Here is a 17,124-nt window from a genome sequence, read left to right on the forward strand (position 1 = left end):
CTAAATTGATAGATATTAACATTTATTCATCTAAATTGATAGATATTAACATTTATTCATCTAAAAAGATAAATATTAACATTTATTCATCTAAATTGATAAATATTAACATTTATTCATCTAAAAAGATAAATATTAACATTTATTCATCTAAAAAGATAAAATTAACATTTATTCATCTAAAAAGATAAAATTAACATTTATTCATCTAAAAAGATAAAATTAACATTTATTCATCTAAAAAGATAAAATTAACATTTATTCATCTAAAAAGATAAAATTAACATTTATTCATCTAAAAAGATAAAATTAACATTTATTCATCTAAAAAGATAAAATTAACATTTATTCATCTAAAAAGATAAAATTAACATTTATTCATCTAAAAAGATAAAATTAACATTTATTCATCTAAAAAGATAAAATTAACATTTATTCATCTAAAAAGATAAAATTAACATTTATTCATCTAAAAAGATAAATATTAACATTTATTCATCTAAAAAGATAAAATTATCATTTATTCATCTAAAAAGATAAAATTATCATTTATTCATCTAAAAAGATAAAATTAACATTTATTCATCTAAAAAGATAAAATTAACATTTATTCATCTAAAAAGATAAAATTAACATTTATTCATCTAAAAAGATAAATATTAACATTTATTCATCTAAAAAGATAAATATTAACATTTATTCATCTAAAAAGATAAATATTAACATTTATTCATCTAAATTGATAAATATTAACATTTATTCATCTACATTGATAAAAATTAATTAACAATTATTCATCTAAAATTAATAGCGAATCGTCATGTATCAAAAGCTATTTACATTCAATAGTTTCATAGATTGTGTTCAATTAATAATTTAACCACCGAACAATACTGTAACAAATTGACTTTTAAAATCCTATTTTAAAAGTTAATTTGGTCAAAATAATAGTGTATAGTTATCCAAAATATCCAAAGGAGGAAGTGTTAAGAGAATATTAAATTCATAAGCTATCCCCAGGTGAATGTATCTCTCCATCAGAGGAGATGATGACGTTAGGTTTTTGTAATTCGTGCAGGAAGATGTTGGTGTACTCCTGCATACTACCTCTGGTATTCCCAAATGGGCACCCCCCTCTAATATTGATCATGCTCAACATTGCTTAAATTCAGTGACCTAATTAGAACATGATTAATGGCATAGTTATAGGGAAACAAAAATGAAAGTAAGGACTTCCAGGTCACACCGGGTAGGCGGAGTTATAAATAAATATTACCATATTTATTTTAGGATCTACAACAGGAAATTAAAACATATTGTGAGAAAATTGAAAACCTTTCTGCAGAAAATGATGCAAAAACTGAATTGATTGCAAAACTGAAGATGCAAGGTAAGATAACAAAAATATTTTTAAAAAGTTAATGTAATTTTTTTTTGTAAATTTGATAAAACTGTACCTCACACTTTTTGCTAATCTACAAAAAATGAAAAAAAAACAAAAAAAAAAACGATTCGACTTTTTATTGGAACCTTTTGTTAATACTGAAAAATAAATATTTTGTTCTTAGGTCTTTATATGTAAACAGCCTGAAAAAGTAGGCTGCAAAAATAAGTATATAAAGTTTTGGTACTTGTACAGTTTAATCAAGATATTAAAAAATGAAAATATAAAAAAAAAAGTGATATTGTACGTATCTGTTATGGAATGAAGTTCTCCAAAAAAAAAAAAATTTTTCTCTTAATTTGATCATTTTTAAAAAATTTCTTTTTTACAGCAAAATACAATTTGTTATGATACCGATCAAAAGGTAGCCATGTTTCGATTTTTAAGAAGAAAAGCTATTAAAGATGGGGAGGGGGGTGTCAGCACTTTAGAGTGAGTTATCTCCCCGTGGCGTGTTCTAAAATTCTAAACATGGCTACCTTCAGCATGCTGTTATAAAAATGTGTTTTTCCGCTGTGAAAAAAAATATTTGATCAAATTAAGTGATTTTTTTTTTTTTTTTCGGAGAACTTCATTCCATAATGGATATGTACGATATAATTTTTTTTTTTCGATATTTTCATTTTTTAATGTCTTAATTAAACTGTACAAGTACCAAAGTTTATTGATTTTTTTTTATAGGTGACAAACTTTAAAGGAAATATTAATATTTATAGATTATTTCTATCTTGATAAAAATGTTCAATATTCAATATAAAGTAATGAGTCATATTTATTATAGTAGTCGACCATTCCATAATATTGCTTTAATTTGGACACATAACATCTGGATGATTTCAAAATAATTAATTTTATTTATTTATTTTTTTTTTTTTCCTAAATTGTTACATTATTAAATGGAATAAATGTTTCTAATGTTTGCAGATCCGACCCTAACTAATGAGAACCATGAAAATCTGTCCAAATTGAAGAACGAGCTGACAGAAAAGTCCAAGGAATGCAAAGAGTTATGCGAACAATTAGGAAATGTTAAAGCTGATTTGTCGGCAACCAAAGCTCAAGTAAGTCATTTTTTTTCATTTTAAAGATTGAAAACAATGCATAATTATTAAGTAACTGTTTCTTTATTTATAAACTAGCCTGGGTGCCCGGCATTGCCCGGGTGTTTGGAGGTCTGTTTTGAGCAAAAAAAGAAGTGGTAGTAGGTAGGTAGGCAGGCAGGCAGGCTCGAACCTGCACCGCGAAAGAGGAAAAAAAAACATGAGAAAAAAAAGAAAGGGGACGTCTTTGCCGTTGCGTCCATTGCTAAGTGGCAAAGGTTTAAATTAAGGCTAGTCAATTGAAAAAAAAGGGATGACAGTCAAAAATATCAGCAAAAAAAGTGACCCCTTCTTGAAGAAAAGTATCCAATTAAGAGTGAAGGAATTAATATTTTTAGCCAATTTTTCGATATTTGTCATCCGAAGGGTTGAGCTTCAAAACAATACTGATCTCATGAAAATCCGTCACCTTTGTTGACAGTTTTAGGCAGACATATAAACATACATACATGCATACATTTAGATAAACATGTGAAATTTATATAATAGACTAGCGAGGGGGGGGTACCCAGCGTTGCCCGGGTGTTTGGAGGTGTGTGTGTGTTGAAAAAAAAAAAAACGTTAAAAGAAGAAAAGAAAAAGTTTTAGTAGGAAGGTAGGATTTAACCCGGAAGCCGTCACATGAAGATGGAAACGAAAGGGGGGGGAAAAAAAGGCCAGACACCTAACCATCTCGGTCACAGGGCAGAGGAATTGAGAAGCATGTTAAATTAAGGGTTAAAAAGTCCAAGAGGTTTGATTGACAGGTGGCCGCTTAATGAGATAATTGCGGGAGAGTTACGATGATGTGGGAGTTTTTTTATTTACTGCGGGGCAGTCTTTTGGCGTTTGTTTACTTTGTTTCAATGCGGGGCACTTTTGGCTTCCCCAAGATGATGTTAGGGGGGAAACCAACTTCCCATTTAAAGGGGATTGTCCAAATTGAATAGTAATTGTCTGATATAAGGAGAAACTCAGCATTGATCAAAGCTGATTGCTTTTGGATGTTCCTGTCGATCGCGCTGGGTACGATGTGTTTATATTCATTTTACTTTTATTATACGAAAAAGCCCAATCCACATGTGGCGATCAAAAAATGTTGAATATTTAGCTTTTCGAAGTTGGGCGAATAAATAGACAGGCAACCTCCATTGTTAAGTCGTAGATATTATGATTTAGACGTGATATAAAAAGTTTTCAGAAGAAGCGAGCCGATCGAGAAGCTCGGCGAAAAAAGCTTTTCACGGACATACACAAAAAGCGAACCCACACACACTCACACACATTTTGCCTTTTATATATATATAGATTTCAACAGTTTATTACACTGATAGTGATATTAAAAATCCTAATTTCATCTACAAAATACAAGAACTTCAGTTTTATAATCTACTCAGCAAGTAAATGTGATCAACTTACTAACTCTAACTAATTTGCGTATTAATCCGAAAAATAACATTGCATTATTCATATTATTTGGATTCTTTAAACTATTGTTCTTATCATGAGTGTTATTTTCACAATGTTTCAGTTGACCTTTCTGTCAAACTCTGTTATCATTTCGAGTAGAACCCATTTTTTAGCATGTTCTCGTCCTATCAGCCGTCACTGGGTAGAAGTCCTAAATAATTCACAATTGTATTTTTGAGTGAATGTAAGGATTTCTTTCAGTTTGAGATTTTACATAAAATTCTAACGTTGTGTCCGTTTTCTAGATTATCCTGTACAGGATCCTATTAGCTTTTTCGAGAAAAAAATGTAAGATGGTGACAGTGGTCTGTTCTCCATGAATAAAGGCTTTGTGTATCCTTAAAAAATGAAGCAGTTAACATGAATAATTTACCCCTTGTAGAATGAAATAAAAAAAACACACTAAGTGGAAGTTTAAAGGAAAATTGTTTTACCTAGTATTATGCTATACAATTAATTTTAAGAAATAATTTTATGTTTATTGTAAATAGATGTAATTTGTTATCCCATAGCTGAAATAGTGAAATGTCAAAGCTAAGCTATTTTTATTAAAAGCATAAGTTTGTGTTTTGTTTCGTTCAATAAAGAAAACTTTCTCCATTTTAACAGTATTTTTAGTTAGAATAGGTATTTCAGAAAAAAACTTGAGCAAAATACATTATGTCTGCATAAAAAACCTGCTACTGGTATAAAAAGGAAAAAATTTCTAGTCAGAATCGAATATCAATTTTTCAGGTCTATTGCTATAGCTGTCTACATCACATCACAAAAATAACAATGCAGTAGAGAAGTTAGTAATATCTCTTCTGTGTGAAAGGGACTGCTGGGAATAGATGAGATCATCTCCCACTAGATTGCAAAGTTGGTTTTTGTTAAGGAAAGGAAAGCCGCTTTAAGCGACACCTCCACAGATACGGCTCCAGTAGGCCATCTTAGGATGGTTCCGATTCTTATATAGATAAAGGATTGCGTAATGAATTCCGTATCTTCTGGAGCAATAGAATAATAGAACCATTTGTCCGGCGACCTTAGTAACAGATTTGATGTAAGTCTTGCATTTCAGGTTAGAAGTAAGTAAGTCAGTCCTAAGAATTTATCAAGGAAGAGTGTTTTCTTAAGGAGAGAGCCATTCATTTTAACTGGGAAGAAATGAGAATCCAAACGTCTGTGTTGGTTAAGACGTATTTAGTATTGGAGGCATGAAATGTAACAAGACACCCCCCTCCCCACTCCAGTATCGAATAATTATGCCTAAATAAAAAGTTTTTTTTTTCCTGAAGTATCAATTTTTTTTAGCATTTAAAAAATTTAGATAAAATTTCACTTTTTTTTTTTTTTTTTTTTTCAGCTGAAAAAAATAAAAATAGAGAAAATTAAATTATCGGAAACCATGGAAACATTAGAGGCAAAGGCTGATCTTTGCGAGGTGAGTAGTGGAAGATTTCCTTGTTTTCTTTTTTTTTTATATATTCACTCTATCTCACTTTTTCTTGTTTCAACTGTAAACAAACCTACTAAATCCCAGAAAATCACAGAAAGAAGAAGTAGTCTTATCATGTATCCGGATAGGACACACATACATAACTCACTCCCACATACTAAAAAGTGAAGACCCCCCCAATGTATACCATGTCACGAACCTTATACAGTGAAACATGTTTTACTTGACTACTATGACCTCACACAAATTTGTCAACACTACTACAAAGCCACAAACTTAAAAGAATTCTTGGAAAAAGAAAACCTTAAAACCATTCTAAGTTTCCTTAAAAAGAGCAAATCTTTACCATAAAGTATAAATACCAACTAATAACAAGCTATACCAAAATATTGCCTAAATATACTCGGTGAAAATCGGCTCCGAAAGTATTAAAATAATTTTAAACCTTATATAATACAGCATTAAATGACCCAAAGAAGGTCAACATGCTGGTTAAACAAACAAATAAATTAACTGTAAACATGCATAATGGTGCATGTTTAGTAAGGTGCATGTTTAGTAAGGTGCCTAGTTTAGTAAGGTGCATAGTTGTATGCTACAAATGGTATTCCTGCAATAGAAGGACTATGTAAATATAAAATGTAAATATATCATATGTTGCATGTTTAGTGGGGTGTAGATTTGCAATGTGTGTAGATGACAGGTCAGTGAGAATGGGTGAAGAGGTGGATATCTGGCTTGGGATTTTACTATGAAAAATTTGATTTCTCCACTTTTAACAGTTATTACGTCATATGGTGGGAGGTCATACTGAGAAATAAAAAGCACTTGAAACTCGAGAAAAATTAATGCCTAATTCCTAGACAAAAGAGAGCCCGAGCAGTAAGGTTTTATGTTTAATTAGCCTGGGTGCCCGGCGTTGCCCTGGTTTTTGGAGGTGTGTGTTGAGCCAAAAAAAAAAAAAAAAAGTGGTAGTAGGCAGGCTCGAACACGTACCGCGAAGGAGGAAAAGAATGCGAAAAGAAATGTGACGTGTTTGCCATTGCGTCCATTATCAAACCGGAAGTGGCGATGGTTTAAATTAAGGCTAGTTGATCTAAAAGAGGGGATGACATTTGAAAATATCAGCGAAAAAAGCAACCCCCCTCCCTGTAGAAAAGTGCCAAGTTGAAGGTGAAGCAATTAATGTTTTTAGCCAATTTTTTGATATTTGTCGTCCGAAGGGTCGAGCTTCAAAATGATACTGATCTCATGAAAATCCGTCGCCTCTGTTGAAAGTTTTAGGAAAACAGACAGACATACATACATACATAATACATGCATACATGCATTTAAACAGACAGGTGAGATTTATATTATCTATATATCTATAAAAGTGAACATGTCTGTGTACATTTCCTTACGCAATAACTCTGTCAATTTTTAGTCTACAGACTCAAACTTAGATAGACAGGGTACTGAGATTTGGGAAAATCTTTGTAATTCATTTTCGGACAGAAATTTGGCTGTTAAGGGGCCAAAGTTCAACGATTTGACCTTTGAGAACTCTACCAAACTCCTCCGCCAATTTTGGGTCTAAACACTTGAAATTTTAGGTATAGGTTCCTTGGACATGGATCTAACTTTATAACTTGATTTGAGCCCAAAACAATAAATGTTAAGGGGGTCATAATAGGGGTTAAAGTTACAAAAAAAAATTGATCTCTGCAGTCACTACCAAATTACTCGAACAATTTCTGGTCTAAAGATTTGAAATTTTACATAAAGGGTATTCAGAGATAGGGCAAACTTTTTAATCAGTTTAGGTCTAAATTTTTAGTTACCAATATATAAATGTGTGTATGTATGTTTGCATGTCTGCCTAAAACTTTCGATAGATATGACAGATTGTTACAAGATCAGTATCGTTTTGAAGTTCGACCTTTCAGACGACAAATATCAAAAAATTGGCTAAAACCTTTAATATCTTCACCTTCAACTGGACACTTTTCTACGGGGGGGAGGGAGGCCTTTTTCACCAGGTTGAAATGTTAGTAGATAATGAAACAGTTTTTTTCTTATTGGAGCTTAAATTCAATATAAATGTTAAAATTGCAAATAGATATTTTTGTAAAAATTAAAAAACGATAAAAACAGCAAAACAAAAAGTAATTTTCAAGTAGATCTTTTTAAATATAATTTAAGATTTTAACACACACTTAGTGAGATGCATACTTGTATGCTACGGCAGCAGGCCTGCACTTGGAGAAATATTTATTTATGTAAATAAGTAATGTTGTAAACATGCGCACTGCTGCATGTTTAGTGTGGTGCGGAGTCATGTGATTTACTCCAAATGACACTAATAGTCTAGCACGGTGGCGCAGTTGGGTTTTTGTAGGTTTCAGAAACCGATGGGCTCTTGAACTTTAAACTGATGAACTGTTTTTATGTTATATGTTTAGAAGATTTTTTTTTCTTTTCTTTTTCTGATTTCCAAGTCTGTTGATTAGTGGAGAAGCCGAATGTCATTGTAACCTCAAAGCAAGATTGTTACATGTTTTAAACTTAATCTCTAATATTGTATTGAAGGAAAATCCTTTTGGTACTGTAATGACTGAGATCACATGATTGACACTGCAGCTAATGTCTAAATCAATGCTGAATTCAGACCAAGACAATGGATGGATGATCATGGCCTGTGCAGTGAACACATGCAAACATAGTTTGCATTATTAATACAGTCTTTTGGCACTTATGCATGACAGTTACATGAGGCAAATGTTTGCATTTTAGTTTCAAGAACCACCGACAGATGTCGCTTGTCAGGGGTCGATAACTCTTCTTTTTCTAAAAGTGCATTGCAAACTAAAATTATATTTTTATATATTTTTATACAATCTTTCTGAACAAAAAAAAATATTCTTAAGCCTCTATAAATATTTCATGTTTTTTAAATTATATTTTGCTACATTTTTTATATAACCTTACCGTAAAAAAAAATAACAATTCTAAAAACAATCTATAAATGTATCGTTTTTTAAATTATATTTTGCTAGATTTTTTATATAACCTTACCGTAAAAAAAAATAACAATTCTAAAAACAATCTATAAATGTATCGTTTTTTAAATTATATTTTGCTACATTTTTTATATAACCTTACCGTAAAAAAAGATAATTCTAAAAACAATCTATAAATGTATCGTTTTTTAAATTATATTTTGCTAGATTTTTTATACAACCTTGCCGAAAAAAAACATTCTTAAAACAATCTATAAATGTTTCGTGTTTTTTATCATATTTATTTTATTTTCAGTTATGAATCACTCGTTGAAAAAAAATTAATAAATTAACATATTTTGATACATTTTTTATACAATGTTTCGATTTTCATATATTTTTGTGTTATCATAAACACTTGTTTATATTTGAGGTTCATATAATGGCCGCTAGATGGCAGTTCTCTTTCAAAGAACAGGGGTCGATAACTCGTCTCTGATGTTAATATGTAATAGTCATACAAAAGTGTCAGTCTTTCTTCTTTGTATTATTTGGATTGTTTGAACCACTCTTCACATCTTGAGCATTATTTTCACAATGTTTCAGATGTTATCATATCTAATCTTGAGAATCTTTCTGTAAAACTCTAAAATCTGGACGGAATTTCAAACAAAACCCTTTATTTAATCCATGGGAGTACCAAGTTCCCGTTCTGTCAGCCATGACTGGCTGGAAGTCCTAAGTAATTAGCAATAGTATTTTGAGTATCACCCGCACTGAGGATTGACCCTTCAACCTTCAGAGGAGTAACTTTCAACTGAATTTTATCAAGTACTTTATACCAATTTTGATAAAAAGATTCCTGAGTTTGACAAAATATACCTGAGGTAGGTTAGAGGTTACAGGGACCGAAACATTGTAAAAATAATACTTAATATGAGAACAGTAGTCCAAAGGATCTAAATGTTTTAAATTTGTTTGGACATTATGAAAAGAAGTTGAATCTCAAAATTGTATTAGTTATTTTTTTTCTGAAGCTGTGAATTTATCTGAGAATTCTTTGTTTCAGTTGTATGCCAAGGAAAATAATGAAACCAGATTGAAGTTGAAAGAATTGGAAGAATCCAAATTGGAAACAACAAAAAGATTAACCGAACTGGAAGCCGAAATTGAAAACAAATCAGGTTTGATAATTTTATTATTTACCAGTTGCATATATCCGGCGTTGTCCGAGATTCACTGAAATCATTTTAGTAATTTTTTATTTTCACTTTTTTTTTATTTAACTTATACAGAAAAAGAAATAAAATTTTACTTGTAAGGGAGATTAACTCCTTTATATTCAATAAAAATGAGTTATTCTCATTAATGATTTGATTTTTTAGGTCATTAAAAATAAAAATTGATCAAACTCTCTATCAAGATTCAAGAAATACGAAAGCGGTTTCAAAATGCGGAAAAAAATATTTGCATTTTGATTAGTCTCTGAATCATTTCTTGAATTACAATGCTTTCAAACAGTGGAGATATTTTCTAAAACTTAGGTTAGATTTATTTTCAAGAAATAAATCTATGCCTGTTTGGAAACCTTATTACCATGTTTGAGAAATACTTATTGTGATGATTGTTGATTAGATGTGTTATTTTATTTATTTAAATCCAGAAATTGGTATGACGACGTCAATGAATATGACGGAAGATTTAACAGAAGTCACTCTACAATTGAAGAAGGCTTTGGTGGAGAAGGATTCCCATAAAGCTGTCGTAAGTCATCTATTCCAGCACAATTACATGAAACTCAATATTTTATTTAATTTTTTTTTTTCCATCTGGTAAATTCGTCTAGCATTTAGAGAAATAATTTTTTACAGCATGTTTGATCACAAATGGAGAGCAGAAACAAAACATTAGCTCTTGTCCAGAATTCCCTCTATTTTAAAAATAAAAATAAAAAAATTTGTATGATGTCTGTGTTATAGATTCGCTGCAGTCGATCGTTAAATGTGCTTTTCAGTCTATATAATTTTTTGTCACTGTAAATGTTTTGCCTGGTCATAAAATACGCTTAAAAATGATATTTTAATTTGTCCAGATTTCGTATATATTATTATATTGTCGTGATTTCAAAAGTAAAAATAAAAAAAAATAAAAAAATAAAAAAGTATTTGGGTACCATCAACAAGAATCGAAACTGAAAACCAAATTGTAGCATTCAAAGCTGGTGACGTTACCACTGTACCAATGTGACATGCATATGGACTGATTAAAAATAAACTAAGATAAATATACGAAATGTATAACGATTTTTTTTTTTTCTCAATTTTGACCTCTTAAAAGTTATTTTAACTGGTTAAAGACCCATAAAAGAATGGTCCATAAAAAATCCAATCATTTGAGGGCCCTAGCACTGCTCTACAACTTTTAGTTTTGGAAGTAATAGTTTGAAAATATGGAGACAGACTGACATAGTGAGTTTTATAAATGAGATTAGACAATTTTTTAGGTACTTGTTCAGTATAGTGCAGGCCTGTCAAGCCCGCGGGCCACATGCAGCCCATTATAGACATGTTTGCTGACCGCTCAAATGATCTTCCTTTCTCCTACAACTGTTTGGCAGGGGTTTGGTAATTTATGTAGATTTTTAAAGTTTTGAATTTAGTGATGAAATTTAATGGCGAAGCGTGCACAAAAAATCTGTTAACAAATCGTTTGTCAACTAATTTATGAACATAGGGTACTCATTTTTTTTTTTTTTTTTTTTTTTTTTTTTGTTATTTGTAGAAAGCATAAATTTTTAATTATGGAAAGGAAAAAAATGTTAAAAAATATAAACCACTTATCCAGTTAAGTGAAAGAATAACTTTTATTGGGTTTGTTTTACAATCCACAGAGGTATGAAAAAGTGGTCAAAAAAAAAATTTATAACAAATAAATGTTACCAAAGGCAAGTTACTCTTCTACCTACCTCGATAAATTTTTGGTGTTGTAAATGTTTGTGTTAAAAAATCAAATAGTGTCGAGTGTTGCATGAAAGCAAGACAAAATGGCCACAATGTTGCCTGAAGTCTCGACAATGACTTAAAAATAAAAAATGCAAAATGATGGTAGAAACTCACCTGATAATTGTCACGGTAACTTGAAGCCGTTAAAATGAAATTTAATTATCCTAATTAGTTTAATGTACTTGAAAACATAATTGTAATCTGTACAAAATTTCTTTTTATTTCATATGCGACAAGCCATATTTTGTTAATAATTTTTTTGAATCGTGTTGTGGTAGCCATCTTGGATTTCCTGGTTGCCATCTTGAATTTTTCACAGTGTAATGATGACAAATGATAATGTCCAGCGGAATAATATTTCACATGATGATAAAGTTTTACCTCCCATTTTTTAAACTGTTTTTATGATGTTTCTACTTCAAGCCGTTAAAATGAAACTTAATTATGCTAATTAGTTTAATGTACTTGAAAACAATTTTTTCAATCTGTATAAAATTTCCTTTTAATTTGATATGCTACAAGCCATATTTTGTTAATAATTTCTTTGAATTGTGTCATGGTGGCTATTTTGGATTTCCCAGTCGCTATCTTGGATATCCTGGTCGCCATCTTGGATTTTTTATGATGTTCTAACGGCAAATGGTAATATCCATCAGATTAATACTTCCTATGATGATAAAGCCTTACTTACCATTTTTCTTGGCTGTTTCTCTGTTTCTACTTAAAACTGTTAAAATGAGACTGGAATATGTTAATTAGTCCGTAAGTTACCAAGTGAGATGGTCATAAATAATGCCAACTGAAACTTCATGGTATTATGATATGTTCAAAATTTCATCATAATATCTTAAAAAGATCTGAAGATACAGTTTTTTAAAGATGGGTTAGTCTATAAATTGTGCAAATTTCCTACCATTTTCAGTTAAAAGCTTATATGAATTTGAATAGGACTGACTTATGTCAAAATCTCCAGTGAATCACACATTTTTGATACTTTGAATGGTCATAACTAGGGCTGTGACAACAGAATATTCTTTTCATTGTTTTGACTCTCGAGTATATATCTGACACAGTTAATCAACCGAGAACCACATCAATCTATATAGAAGCATATAATATATCAAAGGATACACACTCGAGAGTCAAAACAATGAAAAGAATATGCTGTTGTCCTAGCCCTAGTCATAACTCCAGTTCTAATGGGCCGATTTTAAAAAACTAAAAATATTATTTTTACTTTGTTTTTATGCTCTTTTCAATAATGCTTGATTTGAGTTTATTTAATCTAAAGAAAAAAAAAATGGTGTGGTATTGGTGGTATTGCTAATGTAAGCTTCCTAAACTTGAAGTACTTATTAGCAGAAGACTCCAATGGTTTGGGCATGCAGTTCATTGTTCACTAACTGACCTGATTCATAACCCGATAGCACTAACTTTTTTGCGAATTGATAATTATGAATTGATTTTTTATTTATTTATTTATTTTACGCTTCATTTTATTTTTTATGTTAACAGGCAAAGAAATTGAAAAAGGAAAAAATTCAACTTAGAGATACTTTGGAAGATCTTGAAGTCAAAGCAAACTTATGTGAAGTAAATACAAAATATTTTTTTCTTCAAACTTTTTTTTTTTTTTTAATTTTTTATGAGGTTTCAATATCTGAGTATTTGCAAAAGTAAGGGAAACAAAATGACTGAAACTGGAGAATTCAACCTACTTAAAAAAAAACAAATATACAGAAAAATCTCTGATATACATATCCGTCACAGACTGAAAATGTCATATTCCAAAAAATCACATAAATTGATAAGTTATTTTATTTTTAACTAAGAAAATCAAATTTTATGAGTAAGCAAAAAGGGACTTTCACATCACCCTTTTGAATAAAACAAGTGCAGAAAAGTCTACAATAATTCCATTTCGCAAGATTAGCCTTGTAATGCTAACTATTTCATATTAATCACTTTAAATCATTTAAAAATGATTTTGTTAAAAAAAATATTAAACTACTTGATCAATTTACGTGAGTTTGGGAATATGATATTTTCATTTTGTGACAGGTACATACATCATAAAGATTTTTCTGTATCTTTGTTGTTTTTTTATTAGGTTTAATTCTAAATAAGAACAAAAGTTTCTCATAATTTAGTTTGATAATAAATTTAAAGTATTCTTCTGATACTATCACTGTGTCCCCCCCCCCACCAAGTGTTAGAAAAAAATAATTTAAAAAAAGCTATAACAAAAATGAGGAACAAAAGTTATTAGAAGTTTACTTGGTAGAAAGACAAGATTGAGAGGAAGTTGTTCATCAAGGCACACAAAAGAAAGCTGGAATAGGGTTGTTAATCGAGATGTGACAGTGATTGGAACAAAGGATTGGATAATAGAAGTTAATATAATTAAAGGGCAATCTTCAACCAGTGCTCTGGTGCTACCAGATCAGGCTGTCTATTGGTGGTAAGGAATAGAGAGAGAGAGAGAGAGAGGGGGGGGGAAGAGGTGAATTATAGTGTAAACACGTTGACTGGAAGTAAAAGATCAGCTGATTTGATTGCGTATGAGTCATGTGATCAGGTTAGCTGAATCGTTGAGATTTGATTTGGACTCGGAAGACAACGGATGGCTTCCCGTTGTCTCCTCCTCTTCACTGGGGGGTGGGGGACGAACGCTGACGTGTGTAGAAGAAGAACCCACACAGGCCGGTTTCACTTTCCACCTTCTGCAAGACATCTGGGAAAAGTGAAATAAACTATAGAACTAATTCCTTGTCTTGGAGTGATTGAATCTTCATCCAAAAACAGGTATCAAGTCTCCCTCCAGGACGAGAAATTCCAGATGGTCCAACATCGAAGAAGCAGAGGTAGGTTCTGAAAATACATGTCACTCACACACGATTCCCTTTATGATACAACATAAATATATAATATAACACGTCATCTCTTCTAATCCATTATTAGAGATGACGCAACAAACACTCACAATCTTTTATTATTAGAGACGATACAACAAACGCTCAACCCTTTATAAATAGACAATATAACATTGGCTTCCTGAGACAAAATGTACCTACATCGATTTTCTGTTTTTGTTTTCTATTCTCTTTTGTAAAACTTAATTATGTTCTGCAAAAACGAAAACAACCCCCTTCCCCTCTCCTTCTCTACTTACCAGGTCCTGGATATGACCTAAAACTATATCCGATGGTGAGGCCCCACCTTGCAGGTCTTGGAGAGTGTGGAGCCACCCTTTGATTGCCATTGCTCCCAGGTCCACTCTGACCCGGAGTGATAGTACCTGTTAGGGTCCCAACTATGGGTTAAATAGAATCTGACTTAAAAAAAAAATATATACTCCATTAAAAATCGTTCCTCAAAATAACCACACTCGGCATTAAATAACCTGAAAAAGGTTGATATGCCGTAAAACAAAAACAACCAACCAACCAGTGCACTCCCCAAAAAAAGATGGCGGAAATGGATACAGTTGATCTAAAAACGAAGCGGAAGCCACTAAGGATGAAACAAAATACAAAACAAAATTCTGTATGAGAAACTTTTTTATATAAATATTTAAAATATTTTCTTTTTTTTTTATTTATTGTGATAACACAAGAAATGTTAATAAAAAAAGTTTCATACATTATTTATGACAAAATTCTGTGATAAAACATGTGAAAGATCGTTTAAGAATTATTTTTATATTATATTATAAAAGTGATGACACAAGAAGAGTAAAAAATATGTAATATTATTTCAAAGACATTTCATTTCTAGAAATGTAAAAATAAAAATTTTCTTTGATTTATTTCATGATAATACAAGAAGTGTTAAAAAAACTTTATTTAAAGAAATGTAAAAAAGTTTTGTTTTTTAACATAAGATGTGTTAAAAGTTAAATAAATTTTGGAACATTTCTGAATTTTTGAGATGAGGATTGGTTATTCCTATTATTTGGATTCTTCAGACTACTGTTCTCATCTTGAGTGTGATTTTCACAACGTGTCGGTCGATGTAACCTCCGGCTGGCCTTCTTCAGGTGTATCTTGTCCAACTCAGGAATTTGGATGGAATTTCAAGCGGAACCATTTATTTACTTCACTAGGGTAGTAGTGTGCTCTTGTTCAGTCAGCCATGACTCGATAAAGCTCCTAAGTAATTTGCAATTGTATTTTTTGGTCGCCCACACTGAGGATTGAACCTTCAACCTTTAGGAGAATATCACTTATTGCAATTGACTTTTCCAAGTACTCTAACCACTGTGCTACGGGTCCTTGCAGTCCAAGATACACCTGAAGAAGGTCAGAGGTTACACCGACCGAAACGTTGTGAAAATCACACTCAAGATGAGAACAGTAGTCTGATGAATCCAAATAATATGAATAATTTTTTGAGATAAAATATTTCTATATTTTGGGGGCACACTGGTTGGGGATTTCTAATTAGTTTACGGACGTTTCTAGAAGTGGCAATAAGTTTTATAGCAGTTAGAGATAGTTTACAAACCATCTTGGGTTTGTGATGATTAGACACACGAGCAAATCAAGATGAGTTAATGTCAACTGACAAACATTATCTTGACAGAAGACGTATGTATGAACCTTAGTGCTCAGAGCCGAGCCCCACCCCACCCCACCCCCTGCGCAATGGTATCACACACGCATCCAGAGCCAAACCGATATATACAGAATGTGTTGGAGTCTTTTGTTTCTTTCGAGTTTTTGTTTTGAGCTATTTTATTTTTTACTTGTGAATCCATGCACCGCCCCTTTGGCAGCTGCCAATGTGAGAGACAACGATACTGCCAGAAGAGAAGAAATTTGATGGTACACAATGTTGGTGTCAAGCTGGAGAGCGTATGCTTGCACATTCCTATACATCTGGAATATTGTTCTAAAATTCAGAGAATTTATTTGTTTTAGGGAATGTAGATTTGGGATGGAGGGGTGAAAATTGTGTAATTTAAGATTTTTTTTTTTTTTTTTTTTTCATCCTCACTTTTATTTTCAAAAAGAAAAAAAAAGCATGAAAAATAAATGTTTAACATCTCATTGTAACCTTTAAATGCGCTTGGGGACTGCTTGTGAATTTGATATTCCCTAAATACTTTCTCCTTTGGAGGAAACTGGTTCAACCTGCCCAGGGTGAGTGCCGCTGGCTTGCTAATTAGAGAGGCACCTTAAATGTAGAATAAATAGTGGCAGTAAGTCACGGATAAGTTTATAAAGCTAAAATGATTTCTATGTTAAAAGGTTTTTTTTTTTTTTTTTTTTTTGTCTTTAGGTTTTAAAAGAAGAAAACAGAAATCATGTGGATAAGCTTGAAATTCTTTCCTCCGACCTTACAAAGAAGAATGAAATAATAACCAAACTTCAAATTGAGGTCCAGGAAAAGCAAGGTAGAGTACAAAATGCTTGATTTGTAATCATGAGACGCTGAAAATGCCTATGAAATTTGTCTTGGTGCTTGTTTACATTGCTGATCTTTTGGCGCTTCTACACTAATGGGACGAGATTTCGGAAATCGTAAAACTGAATTTCACATGAAAACAATGGTATCTACATATTCCTTGTATTTTTAAGATGATTATATAAAAAAATTACGAAAATCGATAAAGTAGAAAATTATTAAAGAAAATGAAAATAGAATTTGAAGAAAACGATCGTAAAACACAGAGTTCAAAAGGGAGGTAATTTTCCATTTAGGT

The 17,124-nt window shown here is 31.3% G+C and overlaps 1 protein-coding gene across 3 annotated transcripts in view; it reads left to right on the forward strand.

Moving 5' to 3' along the window:
- LOC145261197 (uncharacterized) overlaps nt 1-17,124 on the forward strand; it is a 133,486-nt gene that overhangs the window by 94,137 nt on the left and 22,225 nt on the right. For all 3 annotated transcript variants that reach the window (XR_013864420.1, XM_080119522.1, XM_080119520.1), the window contains exons 26-32: nt 1,291-1,390; nt 2,369-2,505; nt 5,342-5,419; nt 9,485-9,599; nt 10,079-10,179; nt 12,933-13,010; nt 16,701-16,815. Coding sequence is in view for 2 of the 3 variants with exons in the window: in XM_080119522.1 (XP_079975648.1) it covers nt 1,291-1,390; nt 2,369-2,505; nt 5,342-5,419; nt 9,485-9,599; nt 10,079-10,179; nt 12,933-13,010; nt 16,701-16,815 (724 nt within the window). In the remaining variant the exon portion in view is untranslated. The remainder of the gene's footprint in view (nt 1-1,290; nt 1,391-2,368; nt 2,506-5,341; nt 5,420-9,484; nt 9,600-10,078; nt 10,180-12,932; nt 13,011-16,700; nt 16,816-17,124) is intronic.

This window comes from Euprymna scolopes, chromosome 37, assembly GCF_053919585.1.
Source record: "Euprymna scolopes isolate OS-2025 chromosome 37, ASM5391958v1, whole genome shotgun sequence".
NCBI lineage: Eukaryota > Metazoa > Mollusca > Cephalopoda > Sepiida > Sepiolidae > Euprymna > Euprymna scolopes.